The 16,231-nt window shown below is 36.3% G+C and overlaps 2 protein-coding genes across 8 annotated transcripts in view; both read right to left on the bottom strand.

Moving 5' to 3' along the window:
* Positions 1-16,231, bottom strand: part of LOC105276776 (ammonium transporter Rh type B) — a 352,615-nt gene that overhangs the window by 13,203 nt on the left and 323,181 nt on the right. The window lies entirely within an intron of this gene.
* On the bottom strand, positions 9,345-14,084 carry LOC109610815. The gene is made up of 2 exons (XM_020030835.1): positions 13,397-14,084; positions 9,345-10,395 (listed from the first exon to the last, which is right to left on the bottom strand). The coding sequence occupies exon 2, from the start codon at positions 10,393-10,395 to the stop codon at positions 9,880-9,882; it is 516 nt and encodes a 171-aa protein (XP_019886394.1). The 5' UTR covers positions 13,397-14,084; the 3' UTR covers positions 9,345-9,879.

Below are 16,231 nucleotides of genomic sequence, written 5' to 3'. Positions count from 1 at the left end.
CCACTTGATGCCCTCGTCCTAGACCCCGATTTTGATCCCATTCCCACTCTCAGGGCCGCCCTTCGGCACACAGACCCAGCCATCGGGATACCCTTCATAGTCAGGGGACGGCTTTTTCTTATCCTAATCCCAGCCACCCTTTTCCGCCGATACTTTTTAACCAACGATTAGTGTTAGTTTATAATTAAAGTAAAACTTGTTACTGAATATGTTAGTTTCAATTAATAGTTAATTACAATCTGCCAGTAAACACTGTGACGTGCCTGCGCGTCCGTCACAAGGGTTCGCCCGATTGAGGTGGCACAGTATTGGTGGGATCGTTCCCTCAAGCGAGGGAGCGTCGAACTTGTGTCTCGATTGCGATTGCCGTGGTTACTTGTGCCGCGCGAAAGGCGCGCGAGTTTCTTAGTGTTCGCAGAGTGAGAGATCATAGTCTGAGATGTGTACTTCCATGGTCATCGAGGGAAACCCAGAAGGCGGAGGAACTCGGAGAAGCGGAGCACGGGTTCCGGGGTCGCCTGGGAGGGTCCGCGCCGTCCAGAACCAACCCCGAAAGAAAACCTCTCGCACCAGGAAGGGCCAAGGGAGAATAACCATCAGCTTTAGAGGGATTACCCAGCCGTCAGCAAGGAGGAAAGAAAACTGGCGACCAGGACAAGGAATCCTGTATCGTCGCCTCCTTCCGCGCCCCGGACAAGGGCATGGCCAGCCGGCGTCCGGAGGCAGCGGAACAAGAGCGTAACACACGGCAAGGGGATCCAGGAGTTTCAAACTTGGCACCTGCCGCACGGCAACCCGCCGAGCCGACAATAGCGGCGACGGCGGCGATCGCGAGGGGCGGATCGATGCGTGGATCGATGCGCGAGGGGTTGCGCAGATTGATGCACGAACGGCAAGGACCTCCAGGCGAGCCCCGGTAACGACGATTTTGAGCTTGACTGCCGCTCTGGGAGGACGCTGAGGACGAGAACGATCCTGCCATGGGCCAGACATCCGGACTGCGAGGGACGAGCTGACTTTGTAAGATCTCCACTCTGCGACCATAGTCCGCGTAACCGGATAAGCGGACCCTCGCGGCATCTCGACGTTTTGTTAATTGCGCGGTTGTATGCACGATCTTGAGCCACGTGTGGCGACTTTATGCCGTTCTGCCGTTGTCGAGATGTACCGAGGCGAGGTCCATCGGCCCCAGTTAATTTCGCGTAAGGAGAGACGCTCCCATCAATAGTCACAGCCAGCTCTCGTCCATGTTGTATCGCGATTTGTATCTTGTCGGTTTGTAATTGTCGCGATCCGGGTTACGGGCGGGGAACTTGCGATTACGGGTTGCCGTTCCGTCTTGCCGTGCTGGATCGTTGTCGCGTAACGTATCGTTATTCGTCGGGATTTGTCTGCGTCGCGTTTTGCAATTGCGAGTTATACGTGTCGAAATGAGTGTCGCGATCCGAATTACTAGCGGGGACTTTTGCTGTTATATCAAAAGTTGCGTCATGCCGTGTAGGATCGTTTTCGCGTAGCGTATTTCGTCGTTCTCGCGTACAGTATCGTTTGCCGGCGTAGTCTGTCTGCGTCGCGTTTCGCGTAGTAATGCGCGGTTGAAGATTCGTTAATCGGACGGCGGCGGAGGTCGTTGAGAGTAGACCCGTCCGAACGGGACCAGCGTGAGCCGTAGCCCGATGTGGTGCCCGTCGCGTGCCGTTGCCGTGTTGCCGTAACCGACTCCCGGGGAGATCGACACGTCGAGTTCCGTGTGGTTTATCGTATCGTATCGTATCGTGTCGCGGTTGCGAGTTGAGCGTCGCGGGGCCTAAACCATATCGCAGGGCGATTTAGCGGGTCTCAAAGCTGCGTGCACGCGTCAGCCTGCCGTGGAGCGTATCGGGGTCGGAATCGTATCGGAATCGCAGGACCCGGGAAGATTTCGCCAAGGTGTGGCGTTTCTTCGGAGGTCTCCGGGTTCATCGGGATCTCCGACCCGTTTGCCGAGCGAACGTCGAGAGTCGATCCTGGGTAGTTTCGGGTAGCGGTGCGGCCGCCTAGAGATCTTCGCTTCGCCGACCGTTCCGAGTTGCGTGTGATCCGAGAGATCATCTTGAGAAGCCTGGCGGACGAGTATTCGTCCGTCCGATGTACTCGTGAACGAAATACACAATTTATTTGTTATTGAATTGGTGGAGCATTATTATTTCACGGTTGCCCTTCCAGCGGTCCCAACTGACTTTCCCACGCCCGAGTGAAGAAGGAGAATTAAGAGCTAGTCGCGTTCTTGAGGATTTTTCGAATGGTGTGCAGTGACGCACCTGGCACCCAATCTTAAGAAAGTATAGAGTATCACGTGAACACTGGGTTTGCGACGTCGACAGCGCGTGCAAGGCGGGCCGCGCATCGACGCCGTTTTAGTCTATTACAATCGGCGTCGCAACGCACAAATTTCAAATTACACTTTGTATATAAAAACCCAAACAACACGAACACTATATCATGTTATTCGCAGATGTAACCTTTTTATTTTTATTCTAAATATAATGTTTTAACTTGTACGCAGACGTAACTTTTCAAATATAATGTTTTTTTAAATTAACAAAAATAAAGGTGTACTAAATTATTTGAATTCCCTCTACTCATCCCCATTTTCAGCAGGTCGTACAGGTCCTATCCCAGGTAAAAGGGATTCAGTTCCTTGACCTAAAAAGGGACCTACGGGCAGACCGTTCCGGGTTTAGGGTAAGATCGACCTCCGTGGTCGTTGATCTTTAAAGCCGGAACACAGTGGTCAGTCCGACTCATACTTTGGGGTCTAAGTGCATCAAGGTACGAGAGGCGCTCTGTTGCGCCCTTCCTTCGAGCTCACGGAGCTCTGGACGTAACAAATACAAAGACCTATTTATCCGAGATGGTCCACCCGAATCTATTGGAGCGGGAAATAACTCTGGATGGATGACAGCAACGGAGTTTCTGATATATGTAGATCACTTTATAAAATATGTGAAGCCAACTCCATCAGAACCAGTCTGTTTTACTGCTGGATAACCATTCATCCCATATTGACATTAATGTTATTGCGAAAGCGAAAGTCAATGGGATCATAATGCTATCTTTCCCCCCACATTGCACTCATCGCCTTCAACCCAAAGGTTGAAGTTTGGATGTCAATGTGTATGGCTCGTTTAAAAGTTATTGTGCTACAGCTCAAAATAATTGGATGCGTAATAACCCTGGAAAAACGATGTCCATTTATGAGCTGCCAGGGATTTTTAAATATGCCTGGCCTTTAGCAGCAACTCCTAACAACATAATCAATGGATTCAAAAAAACTGGAATATATCCATTTAATAAAAATATATTCACGGATGAAGATTTCGCACCATCTTACGTAACTGATCGCCCATTGCTTGAAAGCCGAGAACCACCTAATTCTACACATCAGATCATCGAAGAAAACGATCCTCAACCAGGGCCATCCAATATTAATAATACAGGACAATCGTCTATCACATCTAACCTTGATGGTGTTGATCTTTCCAACAATAAAACAGCATCTCCATTTTCACCTGAAATAGTTCGGCAAAAGCACCACCCAGACAAGGAAATTCTAGGCGTCGAGTTAGAAAATCAGCCGTTTTGACCGACACTCCAGAGAAAAATGCATTAGCTGAAGAGCAAAGAAACAAAAGAAAGGAAGATATAAGTTTAGACGCAAAAAAGAAAGGAAAGGGAAAGGGAAAAGGCAAAGGTAAAAGAAAGGTTCTCCAAGAAGACATTGAAAGCGATGATAAGGAAGATAGCTTGGAATATTATTGTATTTTTTGTTATGATGCACTGTAAAAAATTTTCATGTAAACTTACAACTTGTAAAGTGGGTAATATTGGGACCATCTATTAAAGGTGTTTTTACATGTACCAGTAAATTTATATTTCGGAAGTAAAATTATTATCTTATATTGTAAATAAGCAACTTACACAAGTAAATTTATATGTTGAGAGTAGATTTCTAGAAACATTTGTGTAATAATATATTTCGTATTTGTATTTATATAATTTCATATATTAAATTTTTTAATGGAGTATGTAAATACGCAGAAACTTTTGTGTAATAATTTGTGTTACATATTTTTATTGATAAAAAACAGAAATGAAATTTACAATCGTAACGTAAATCTACGAAATTATTTTATAATAGTACTATATATATTTTTAAAGTTCCATATTACATTATTAAAAACACACTTTATTTAAAAAATAGAGATTGTATCACTTTTGCTTTAATAAACAAAAATACAATAAATTAAGGCTGTTGTTCCGAAAGGAACATGTCGAGTTCATGGTAGTTCTTTTGTGTACTAAAAATAGATACCAAAATAGTGTAAAATACAAAATTTTAGCCGCGGCAAATAATTTTTTCCGAAGTTTTTACCTAATAGAAAAATGTAAACTAAACGCTATTACAGTAAAGAAAAACTGTTTTTTTTTATTTTTTGATACGTTTCTGTATGTTTGTTAGAAGATATAGATATAGTGTGTGTAGAGCAGGAGCATGTAATCAAACGAAAATAATAAACATAATAATTAACGAAAATATGGTAAGTGTCTACATTAGGGGCGACCTCACCGATTTCAATGATCTTGACATATGTTGTCAAGATTATCCTCCTAAGTGACCTTCAAGAGGTTTTAGCCGTCGCTCGTTGTTTGTTAAAAAGTTATTAACAAAAGAAGTTTAATGATTTTGCACGAATTTTCAGCTGTCCACGCGAAACAAGAATATGATATTGACCTATATTACAAAGGTCACCTCCCCGAATAACCCGCACTGTTTCAATAGTGGATTGTTGTTTATTAAAAAGTTATTAACAAAAGAAATTTGAAAAATGTGCAACGTAAAGCAAGGTTCTATATTGTAACATCCACGCAGTACTTTTGGTCACCTCAAAGTTGAGTTATTTTTTTTATGCGGAAGAGTATTAGGTGACGAGCGAAGCCCGTCACCTAGTGCTCTCCACCCAAGCATATACTTTCCCAGTATAAACTTTTGGCTATACTTTAGAAAAGTCCCTGCTCAGAAACTTAAAAAAAGTGTTTGCACGGGTTTCCCGGGGAGAGGAGAGCACGAAAAAATCGATTTTAGTTGTCAGAAATTTGTCAAAAACCAAGAGAGCCGCACCTAGTTTTTGGCGAGTTTTACTGAATTTTCGCGATTTTTGCACAGAAAAATGTTGGTTAGGTTAGGTTATAGGTGAATATTCTAAAGTATAGCCGTTTTGATCACAGATCTTACGCGGGCCGCTTACATTTTAAGTCACTATAATCGGAAAAATCGCGAAAATTTAGTAAAAACTGCTAAAAACTAGGTGCGGCTTTCTTGGTTTTGGACAAATTTCCGACAGCTAAAATCGATTTTTTTCGTGCTCTCCTCTCCACGGGGAACCCGTGCAAACACTTTCTTTTAAGTTTCTGAGCAGGGACTTTTCTAAAGTATATCCAAAAATGATTTGCCGCGGCTAAAATTTTATATTGTACACTATTTTGGTATCTATTTTCAGTACACAAAAGGACTACCATAAACTCGACATGTTCCTTTCGGAACAATATCCCTTATAAGATTTAATATTACATATAAGCTTAGAAAGAAACATAAAAATAAAAGTTATAAACTATATAACATTTCGAACTCAATATTTTATAAAGATATAACGCAAAACTAAATATCTTTGTGGATAAATACATTTATAAAACTTAGTCATTCTATTTCTATTGCACTAATTCATATTATTATACAGGGTGATTCAGAATAACCACGCGTCCTTGCAAAGACGTATTCTGGAAGTAATTCTGAGACGAATTTTCCTCTACGAAAATTTTGTCCGAAACTTACTTTTTGAATTATTAAAGGAAATAGTTAACGAGTAACGGGCCGAGTATAAGAGGCAGACAGGGGCGGCGCGCGACGCGACTTACAGCGACGCTTACGCGGGGCGCTCAGCTGGTCGCTGCACACAAGATACCTACTAAATACATGCATGTGATACATCACACACACACACACACACACACACACACACTCTCTCTCTCTCTCTCTCTCTCTCTTCTCATTCACTCACTCACCTGTACAGATTCGATGTTCTCATACTTGACGAATTGTAGCTTGACGGATGAATAATTTCACCGTGGCTCAGATCGCACCTCACGTTTCCATCCACAAATCCACACCGAGTAATAAGCCAGAAGTTTTTTTCTGTCATAAATTGTCATCACGTATCGATACGCACTCGTATTTACTGACGTACTTGAGTGACAAACGAATCTATCGATTTATTATTGCTAGTCGCTACCGATAAATCATTCGGCGACTGAAAATTATTCAAAGAAAGAAATACACATTACGCACAATCACAGTAATCGATCAGAAATTTTCTGGACACGTCTTTTATAAATTGTATCGCGTATCAACACTTTCACGGATTTATTCACACACTTGATCGATAGAATGAGGTATTTACGAATGCCTCTATCGGTTCATCACTGTTAATCACTACCGGTTAATTATTCGGCGATTGAAAATTATTCGAAGAAAAACGCGTACACAACGCATGTAACCCGACGCGGAGATAACTCGATAACAACAATCAGGTTATGTTTTTATAGTAAACTGTATGAATTCGTCAAGGCTGACTTATCGATACTGTAAATCCGATCGATAAATTAGATACTATGATAACCGGCAGGGGAATGCTTCGAAACATTCGTACTGCCAAGTGAATAGTAGATAATGTCTGCCTGTAACGTGTCGATTTTTAAAAAAAAATTTGCGAACTCGAAGAGAATGTTCCTCGAAAATAAAATATTTGGTTGCCCTGAAAAGGACAGATTACTATAATATTAGGTTGCCCTGAAAAGGACAGATTACTATAATATTAGGTTGCCCTGAAAAGGGTCGGTACCCCTTCCGCGACCCCCCGCGAAGATCGCATAAATAGAATGAAGCGATCGATACTGCAATCAATAATCCCTCGATTATTAAAAGCGAAAAAACAGAGCGAAATGGCAGCGTACACAAATGAAGAATATTACGATATGCTGATGGCACTCGGTGAGTGTCAGGGACAATATCACGTTGCTGCGAGAAGATACGCGGAATTAATATCCGAACAGAGCAAGACATCCCAGGCCTAACGTTATACTTGCAGCAGCTCAAAGATTATACGAAACCGGAAGCGTTTTACCGAAGAAAAAAGACACTGGTAGACATCGTGATACGAGAACCTTACGAAACGTGGAAACAGTCGTTCGTGCTATTGAGCAAGAACCTGAAACTAGCATTCGGGACATTGCTCGAGAGTACGAATTGTCTTATTACACAGTCCAAAGGATATTGAAAGAAGAAAAATTACACGCCTATCATTACACTCGCGTGCAACACTTACGACAAGAAGACTATCCTCGGAGAAAGAGATTTTGCGAGGATTTCCTTAGAAGAGTGAACGAAGATCCAAAACTTCCGTCTTGCGTAATATTCAGCAATGAATCGTTGTTTACGCGAGAAGGAATATTGAACTCACACAATATGCATGTGTGGGACGCCGAGAATCCTCGACCGACACGACTCAGAAATTTCCAAGTTCATTGGAAACTGAACGTCTGGGCTGGAATTATGGGTACAAAAATATTGGGCCCAGTTATTCTTCCAGAAACATTAAATGGCGCATCGTACATGGAATTTCTGACGGAAAATCTGCCAGACTTTCTGAAAGAAGTACCATTAATAAATAGAAATAAAATTGTATTTCAACAGGATGGTGCTGGTCCACATAACGCCAGAATCGTCACAAATTTTTTAAATCAGCAATTTCCCGGACGTGAAAGTGTTGATACGCGATACAATTTATAAAAGACGTGTCCAGAAAATTTCTGATCGATTACTGTGATTGTGCGTAATGTGTATTTCTTTCTTTGAATAATTTTCAGTCGCCGAATAATTTATCGGTAGCGACTAGCAATAATAAATCGATAGATTCGTTTGTCACTCAAGTACGTCAGTAAATACGAGTGCGTATCGATACGTGATGACAATTTATGACAGAAAAAAACTTCTGGCTTATTACTCGGTGTGGATTTGTGGATGGAAACGTGAGGTGCGATCTGAGCCACGGTGAAATTATTCATCTGTCAAGTTACAATTCGTCAAGTATGAGAACATCGAATCTGTACAGGTGAGTGAGTGAATGAGAAGAGAGAGAGAGAGAGAGAGAGAGAGTGTGTGTGTGTGTGTGTGTGTGTGTGTGTGTGTGATGTATCACATGCATGTATTTAGTAGGTATCTTGTGTGCAGCGACCAGCTGAGCGCCCCGCCTAAGCGTCGCGGTAAGTCGCGTCGCGCGCCGCCCCTGTCTGCCTCTTATACTCGGCCCGTTACTCGTTAACTATTTCCTTTAATAATTCAAAAAGTAAGCTTCGGACAAAATTTTCGTAGAGGAAAATTCGTCTCAGAATTACTTCCAGAATACGTCTTTGCAAGGACGCGTGGTTGTTCTGAATCACCCTGTATATCATTTTATAGAAGCAGGAAAAGTAAGAAAAGCAGGAAAGAAATATGTTTAGAAACTTAATGTATACTGTACGCCAAACGCCAAACAATATTAAGTGAAACACTTATGAGTCTGATGAAATGTTTTCTTTGTCAATAGATTTATCTTCAATGTCTCTTAATTTGTTAAACAGTGAAAGTACTTTGTATTTCGTTTTGACTTGACGTGATTTAGTACCAGAGATTGGATGAATGTTTAAAAAATACTTCTATATAAATTCCAAGGTACATGCACAGTGTGAAGGATATTCCATGTTGAAGACATAGTACGCAGACATCAACATTTCCAGAGCTTCATAAAAGCAATATGTTCTCTCAATGTGCATTGCTTCTATAAATAAATAAAACATCCAATGTTCCGTATCATCTGTAACACACAACCAAGTACATACACATAAAAATATAAGAATTAAAATAATTTTAAAACCAAGATAATTATAATATAATATATTACCTATGATTACAATGCATGGTGCAGCAATAGGTGCTTCAATTTCTTTCAAGGCTGTCCCTTCCTATACAATAAAAAAATTGGTTACATTTATAAAATCATATAATTGATTGACAAAGATAATGATATATATTCAAGTGAAACTTACAGGATATGTTTTAAATAATGCATGGAAGTCATCTTTAAAATGTTTCATAATGACTTTGATTAATTTAATCTCCGTTGAGCCAGTTGTATTAATAATTTCCTTATAATTTTTAAGACGTCCATAACTGAGCATTTTTTCCCGTTTCTTTAACATTTGTTCTTTCAGTTTATGTATAGAGTGTTCCATTAATTTGTGATAATGCCAGAACATATACTTTTTTTGTAAAAGTATCGGCCATGAAGTTTTTATATCTTGAATTGTAAGTGGTTTATGGACATTATTCAGGAATAACCTTTGTGCAGGATACGTTGCTTCAAGATATAAATAAATTTTCTTTTGAGTATCAGGATCATTTTCTAGAGCATCTTGAAGGATTACTTGCCGTAGAAATTCAGTTTTGTCTTCTACTGTATCTTCTGTTTCTGATTCCTCATAATGGTCAGGTTGCCAATTACTACATCCAGCTTTGGCAGATAAAATTTTTCGTTGTTTTTTTAACGGTATATTTAAACTTCGACTTAAAGACCTTTTCATGTGTGGTCTATTAAGATAACAATTTCTATCACGAAGTTTTAAATATAATGTATGACTTCCATCTCCGAAACATTTACCATCTTTATCCATAGCTTTGAATATTTGAGGATATTTTTCGATGACCTTTTTAGCAACTATTTTAAATGCTTTAGATGGGATAAATTCCTATATGTTTCTCATTTCTGAAACTATACGATTTACAACAGCATGTATTACATATTTGCTACGGTTTTCTGCTTCTAATTCTTTAAGCACTGTAGATTCCAAATTGTCCCAAGGTATATGAAAATTTGTCCAAGTTTCATAATTGTCTGATTTAATATGCGACACAGTTATTGGAGATGAAGCATGTCGTGTACTTGACAAAGTTGGCAAAGTAGATGCAGAATCACTTAGACTTAGAATATCCGCTGATGCTGTACTGCGTAATTCCGTCTCATTTTGAGGTGACCAAAATTCTTCTGCTTGCAGTAACATAAAAGTTTCACCGGAACAAAATTTTAGAACATCATTATCATCGATATTTGCACCATCCTTTTCCATAACAAGAGTGGAACCATTAATACCAAGTTTGCTATTACTTTTTGTAATAAGTTCAGGTAACATGTTATCCGATTGATGAATTACCAATGAGATTTTTTGTTTTCTATTGGCCGACCAAACTTTAAATAAATAAGACATCTGCAAAACAGAAAATATATACACATGTTATACATAATACTAAATAATAATACTGAACAATGAGTATTACCAAAGTATTACTCACATAATGTCATAGGTCGAGAGGTGCATATTTAAAGATATAAACGGCAATGGAATTTAAGTAAGTTTCAAGAATAGGATGTGGAATAAGTAAAGCAGAGTATGGAAACAAAGACATTTTATCGATTTTATGTTCTTGATCTTTAATTTCGAATTGTTCATATATTCCAAAATCAGAATTATATACAACTTTTATCGTGGTACCCAGAAAATATACATTTGAATAAGAATTACTTATTGAAAAATATTTGATTTTGCATATGATAAAGTTATCATAACAGTCTTTTCCTACGCAGATACATATTTGTTTTATATGTAATGCCTTTGAAAGTAATTTGTGAAGCTATATATTTAAAATTTTCATTCCTTTTATCATAAAAATAATCTATTATAACGGATGAAATATTGTTACTAAAATTTTCTGGAATATATTCTTCTGCGTTATCCACTATTACCAAAGAACAGTATGTATTTTTTGGAAGTTGACTTTGTAAATATTGATGTTTATATGATAACGATTTTGTTATGTTCTTATAATTTTGCGTATGCTTGATAATGTTTTTAAAATATCCATGTTTACTTTCAAATCGTAAAGTCCATAAATGTTTAAGCGGACCAAAAGATACAATTAAAGAAGGATAATGAGAAATATAATGTGAAATATAAGTGTTTTGGTCTGAATTTTATGTTTGGAAAACATTTGGATCTTAACAATAAATATTCATTTATTTTCTCTTGCAATAGCGCAATCTGGCCAAAGAATAATGCACAAGCAAAAATCAAAGAACAGATTTCTCGAAGTTGCAGTATTAATAACCAAACTTCATTTTCAAGTATCCTTAATTGAATCAAAGATAGCTAAAGGAAATATCAGTAGTAATCTTTTAACTTGACTTGCAGTACCAGTAATTTTACACGAATCTTTTATGAATGGAATGCTGTTGTATTTAGTTTCATTTAGAAATTTTATTTTTTGCAATCGAGAATTTAAAAGTTATAAGTAAACCATCCTTCTTTAACAAAATATTTAACACAATACATAAGATCATAAGGAATAATACCTTCTAGAAGATCATGAGCTGCGCAGGGTGGTAACCCTGGATTACATACATGAAAATAACTAAGTTTATTCAAAGGTGAATTTCGCTTTATGCCTTTTACGATTTTTGTAGTTTGTTCAGTTTGTTTCACACATAAATTGTAATTGTCTGGATTGCGATTTATATTTTTACATACATATGTTGATTGTAATTGATTTTGAGTTATGTCACAAAAACGACAAAAATATTCTGAGGAATGAAAATTTTCTGTAAAACCACCTATTTAATGACTTCCTAAACTGTCGCCTAACATAGCTACTACAGTACCAGTGAAATTAATTGGTTCATTTGGACCAGAAATAACTATTCCATTTTTCTCTAAATTTCTTAAATCATTTATTAAAGGTTCCATTATCTTTTCCCAACCAAAGAACGTGATATGTTTTTCATAACATAGAAAAACAAGTTGTATATGTTCCACTTTTGACCTCAGATAAGCAGGTAAATTTCCAAGAATCATGTAAAGACCGACAAGTTTAAACTTTTTTTTTTGAGGAACTTAACGGATTGCATACTTCAAATGCATCTTGAAATAATATAATTTCTAACGTATTTTTATTTCTTTGAAAGAAATTATTATTTTTTAATATGTTACCACTTTGTATATCAGATAGCACGTTACCATTACTAGAATTATTATAAGAATTTAAGCAGAATTGTCGGATATTAGGATTAGTTAATAAGACTTCTAAAGTATTCAAAATTGGAACGTAATGATAGTAACACTCTTTGTGATTGTTATCAAATCCTAAATTTATTTGTACAGGCATAACAATGTCAAAATGTTTTTTAAAATATATATTTCTTGCATAAGTACTTCTAAGACAACCATTTACAGGACTATAAATGTTTGAGAAAAGATTATGGCTGCTTTGAAACATATTTTTGATTCTTTTTTTAACATCATCTTGTAAATCACTGTCATTTAAAGCAGCGATAAAATGCTCATAAGAAAGTTCAATTATGGATGATACATCTATCTATTATAGCTTGTAAAGAACGTTCTATCAAAGAATATTTTGTAATTAAGTTGAAATACAATTGTGAAATAGCTCTTACATACTGTACTGCATCAGTAAAAGATTGATTCTCTCTGAGATTGAAAGTCTCTTCTTCTAAAACACAATTATCACTAGTATCCATATAATCATCTTTAGTACTGTGATCTAATTTCTTATGAGCATCATCAACAATATCTTGTTCACATAAATTTGAGTGATGTCTACATATGTGTACTGCATAACAATTGACTGTTTTAAAAAGTGTTGTATTCAAACAAGCTGGGTATCCACAATATATCTCAAATTTACTTTGCCTTATATGATGATATAAGTGTCTATTAAAATCTTTTGTATTTGTGAAACAGATATTACAATCTTTTTCTCTGCAACGATAAATTATGTCTATTTGTTTACCGCAATTTTTAGTATGCCATCTAAGAATATATTTTTTAAAGTTAAAATATCTATTGAACTGTTTTCCGCAATCTTTGAAGAAACAAGTTATTCGTAAATTAGGCATATTTTTATGAAAAACTTGATGTTTATTGTACAAAAGAATAGAAGGAAACATGGAATTACACATTTAACATGTTAGCATTTTTGATTGAAAAATTAGTTCTTAAGCCTGAACGAAAAAAATCGTAAAGTTTTAAAGAAGTAAAAGGTAAAAGTGAAAATTGCCGTATTCTAGGATAACCATAACAAAATTGTTATGTACAATTATAAAAACTAATAAAATTTTGTGAATATCGGTTTCACGTCGATACAAAAATTTACATCCAGTATGTAACATAGTTGTTCTTATGTATAAAAACTTACTTTTTTTCGATAAGCTTTCTTGTACTTCTTGAAGTTCGGTCAGCGACAGTATCGAATTTTACTTCTGTACTTGCACAACAAAATCACTTTATACTGATTTTATTACTCGTGAAAAATGTCACGCAGTAAATTAACGTTTCAAACTGCTTGGAACCAGTGCTCGGAATGATCTGCCTGCTTTCGAGAGTCACATCTTTTCTAACCGCTCACCACGTAACAACGACTGTTCATTTGTTATAACGCGCGACGGCGAGTCTTCAGGGGCGTATCGTATGGGATGGATTCGGAGAGACGCTATTAGCGCTATGTAGCGCTGAAAATCTATAGTATACGTGACATGACTATAGATTTTCAGCGTTAAATAGTGCTAAATAGCGTCTCCCCGAATCCAGCCAAGGACTATGAAAACGCATGGTACTACATACACTAATTTCGAAATTATGAGCATCCTCATTGTTCTTGCGGTACGGGATTTTGGATAATGTTGAGCAGTAGAAGGAGACAAACATATGATTTTCAGTCCTCTACTCTCACTCGGGCGAGTTATCGATACGACAGTTGAACAGTTGTTCAACAGTTGAAACAGTGGCAGCGTAAACTGCTTGGCATAAATATATGCATAAAAATATATCTTACCGAAAATGAATTGTCTAACCAAAAGTTTTTAATTTGAAACTTATGTTGCAACGTAAAAAAAACTAAATTAGTTAAAAATGATTGCAAATTTCTAATAATTTTTTTATTTTTGTAATATATATTTACGTAAAAATTCAGCTGTAATATGTAAAATTAATATATGATGTGTAATATATTATGATATACTATATAATGTTACACAAAAATTGTATATTTACATAACTCTATAAATTATACTTTTAATCTTGTAATTTTTTGCAAAATATAAATAATTATTTACACAACAAAGAGTAAAAAAACAATTGTTTGTAAAAGTACATGAATTTATACATTTCCATTATTAATAATGTAATCGTTACACTCATTTTTTATGTAACTTTACATACTTTTTTTACAGTGTGCATATTCGAAGTCGCAGCCTGGAGAAGAGTGGATCGAGTGTGCACAATGCAAGAACTGGGCTCATTCAAAATGTATAAAAAACACAGGTATTAATAAGTTGTTTTTTGTATGTCCAAACTGTGAATCTGATGACTCTTTGTAATTTTTTGAAACGTCCTGAAAAAAAGGCTGAATATTTAGATTTTAAGTTGATTTGTTAAATTACATCGTAAAAAGATTAAGTAACGATCTCATTAATATTTAAAGTTATTGAGAACATAAGGTTATTGAGTGACGATCTCATTAATATATAAGGTTATTGGAACATAAGGTTATTGAGTTATTAATATGATTATTTAAATATGATTATGATTGATTTTAAGATGTTATTTTAGCATAAAAATAAAGAAAGCATACAATTTAATACTCATTCTAATTCAACAAACACAATTTATTAACGTAATTTAGTGTTTTTATTTATTAATATGACTTATTCTTTCTTAGTAACAACTTACCCCAGGGCAGTAACAACTAGCCCCATGACGGGGTAAGAAGTTCCTCTCGACTTAACATAAATAAATGCCTTTGAATAAAAAACTAGTTGCACTATATCACAAATACGCTTAAAACACTAAAATATAATAAATTCGATGACAAATTAGTCAGTAGTCAAAAGAATACAAAGATATTTTCTCAGTATTTTTCTATGTTTTCTCAAAATCGGAACGTTTAGTCCCGCGCTCCCCTATTATAATGTAAATACAATAAAATGTGTTACTATTCTTTAAGCACGATTATTAATTATATTTTAAACATGTATGCATATATGTATGTAATTTATTATGTATAATTTTTAAGGCAAAATGCAATTCAATCCGAGAAACGTCATAATACTGCTGTTTACTGCTGCTACTTTTAATTTGTCACAAACTCCTGTTATAAATGAGGAAATGGAAGTAAAAGGGAAAATAGAAAACATACTGCAAAAAATGTACGAGGATAAATACGAAATTGAAGAAGAAGATTCTCTTGATTTTGAAAAATCATTCGATATACCTGAAACAGAACCAGTAGCAGAGGAAGAAGATAATGAAAACGAAATAACATATGTAAAGGAAATGATATGTGTAAATGATGATATTCCAATTGAATATAAAAGAAATGCTGTTGCGTTTTGGAAACCCGTTAATTCAATTAAGGCAAAATCTTTCGAGAATGTGAAACATAGAGTTCAGAAAGTTACATCATTATCACGTGATGTTAATTTTCCAGATTGAGAAGCCATAACATAAATATTGTTTTCTCTAAACATTATTTCTTGTACTCTCGGACCGAATGATCCAGTGCGTTCTATTGAAACAATAAAAAGAGGCGATAATAATCTACCATCAGCTAAAATTGTCGGTTGTATAGTGTAACAATGTGTAGTTGCCGATATCGACTGTGCCGTGCACTCAACCTTTTTTGTACCTTGGATTGCTAAAGAACGACCAGAGTGAAATTCTAATTAAAATCCGCTTTGATCTGAATTATAACATTTTCAAGTCCATAGCCCGTAATATACTCTTTAACATTGTCAATAAACCTATTGCCTTCGGTTATCAGATTTTCTTTTGATTGTAAAGTCTTTTTTGTAATAAATTTTGTAATTTTTCGGGAAACAATATTATGTGCTAGCTTAAAGCTTCTTACCCATCCAATTGATGCTGTAAATCCTGGTGCATTTATTTCCTGTTGCGCTTTCAGGGCCCATCGAGTAATATCAATGTCGTGAATAATTACTCCTTTTTCAAGACCTTCGTTGAATTTATCTAATGT

Source organism: Ooceraea biroi, chromosome 6 (assembly GCF_003672135.1).
Source record: "Ooceraea biroi isolate clonal line C1 chromosome 6, Obir_v5.4, whole genome shotgun sequence".
Taxonomy (NCBI): domain Eukaryota; kingdom Metazoa; phylum Arthropoda; class Insecta; order Hymenoptera; family Formicidae; genus Ooceraea; species Ooceraea biroi.
Note: the sequence above shows the minus strand (reverse complement) of the source record. Positions and strands in the feature narration are given on the sequence as shown.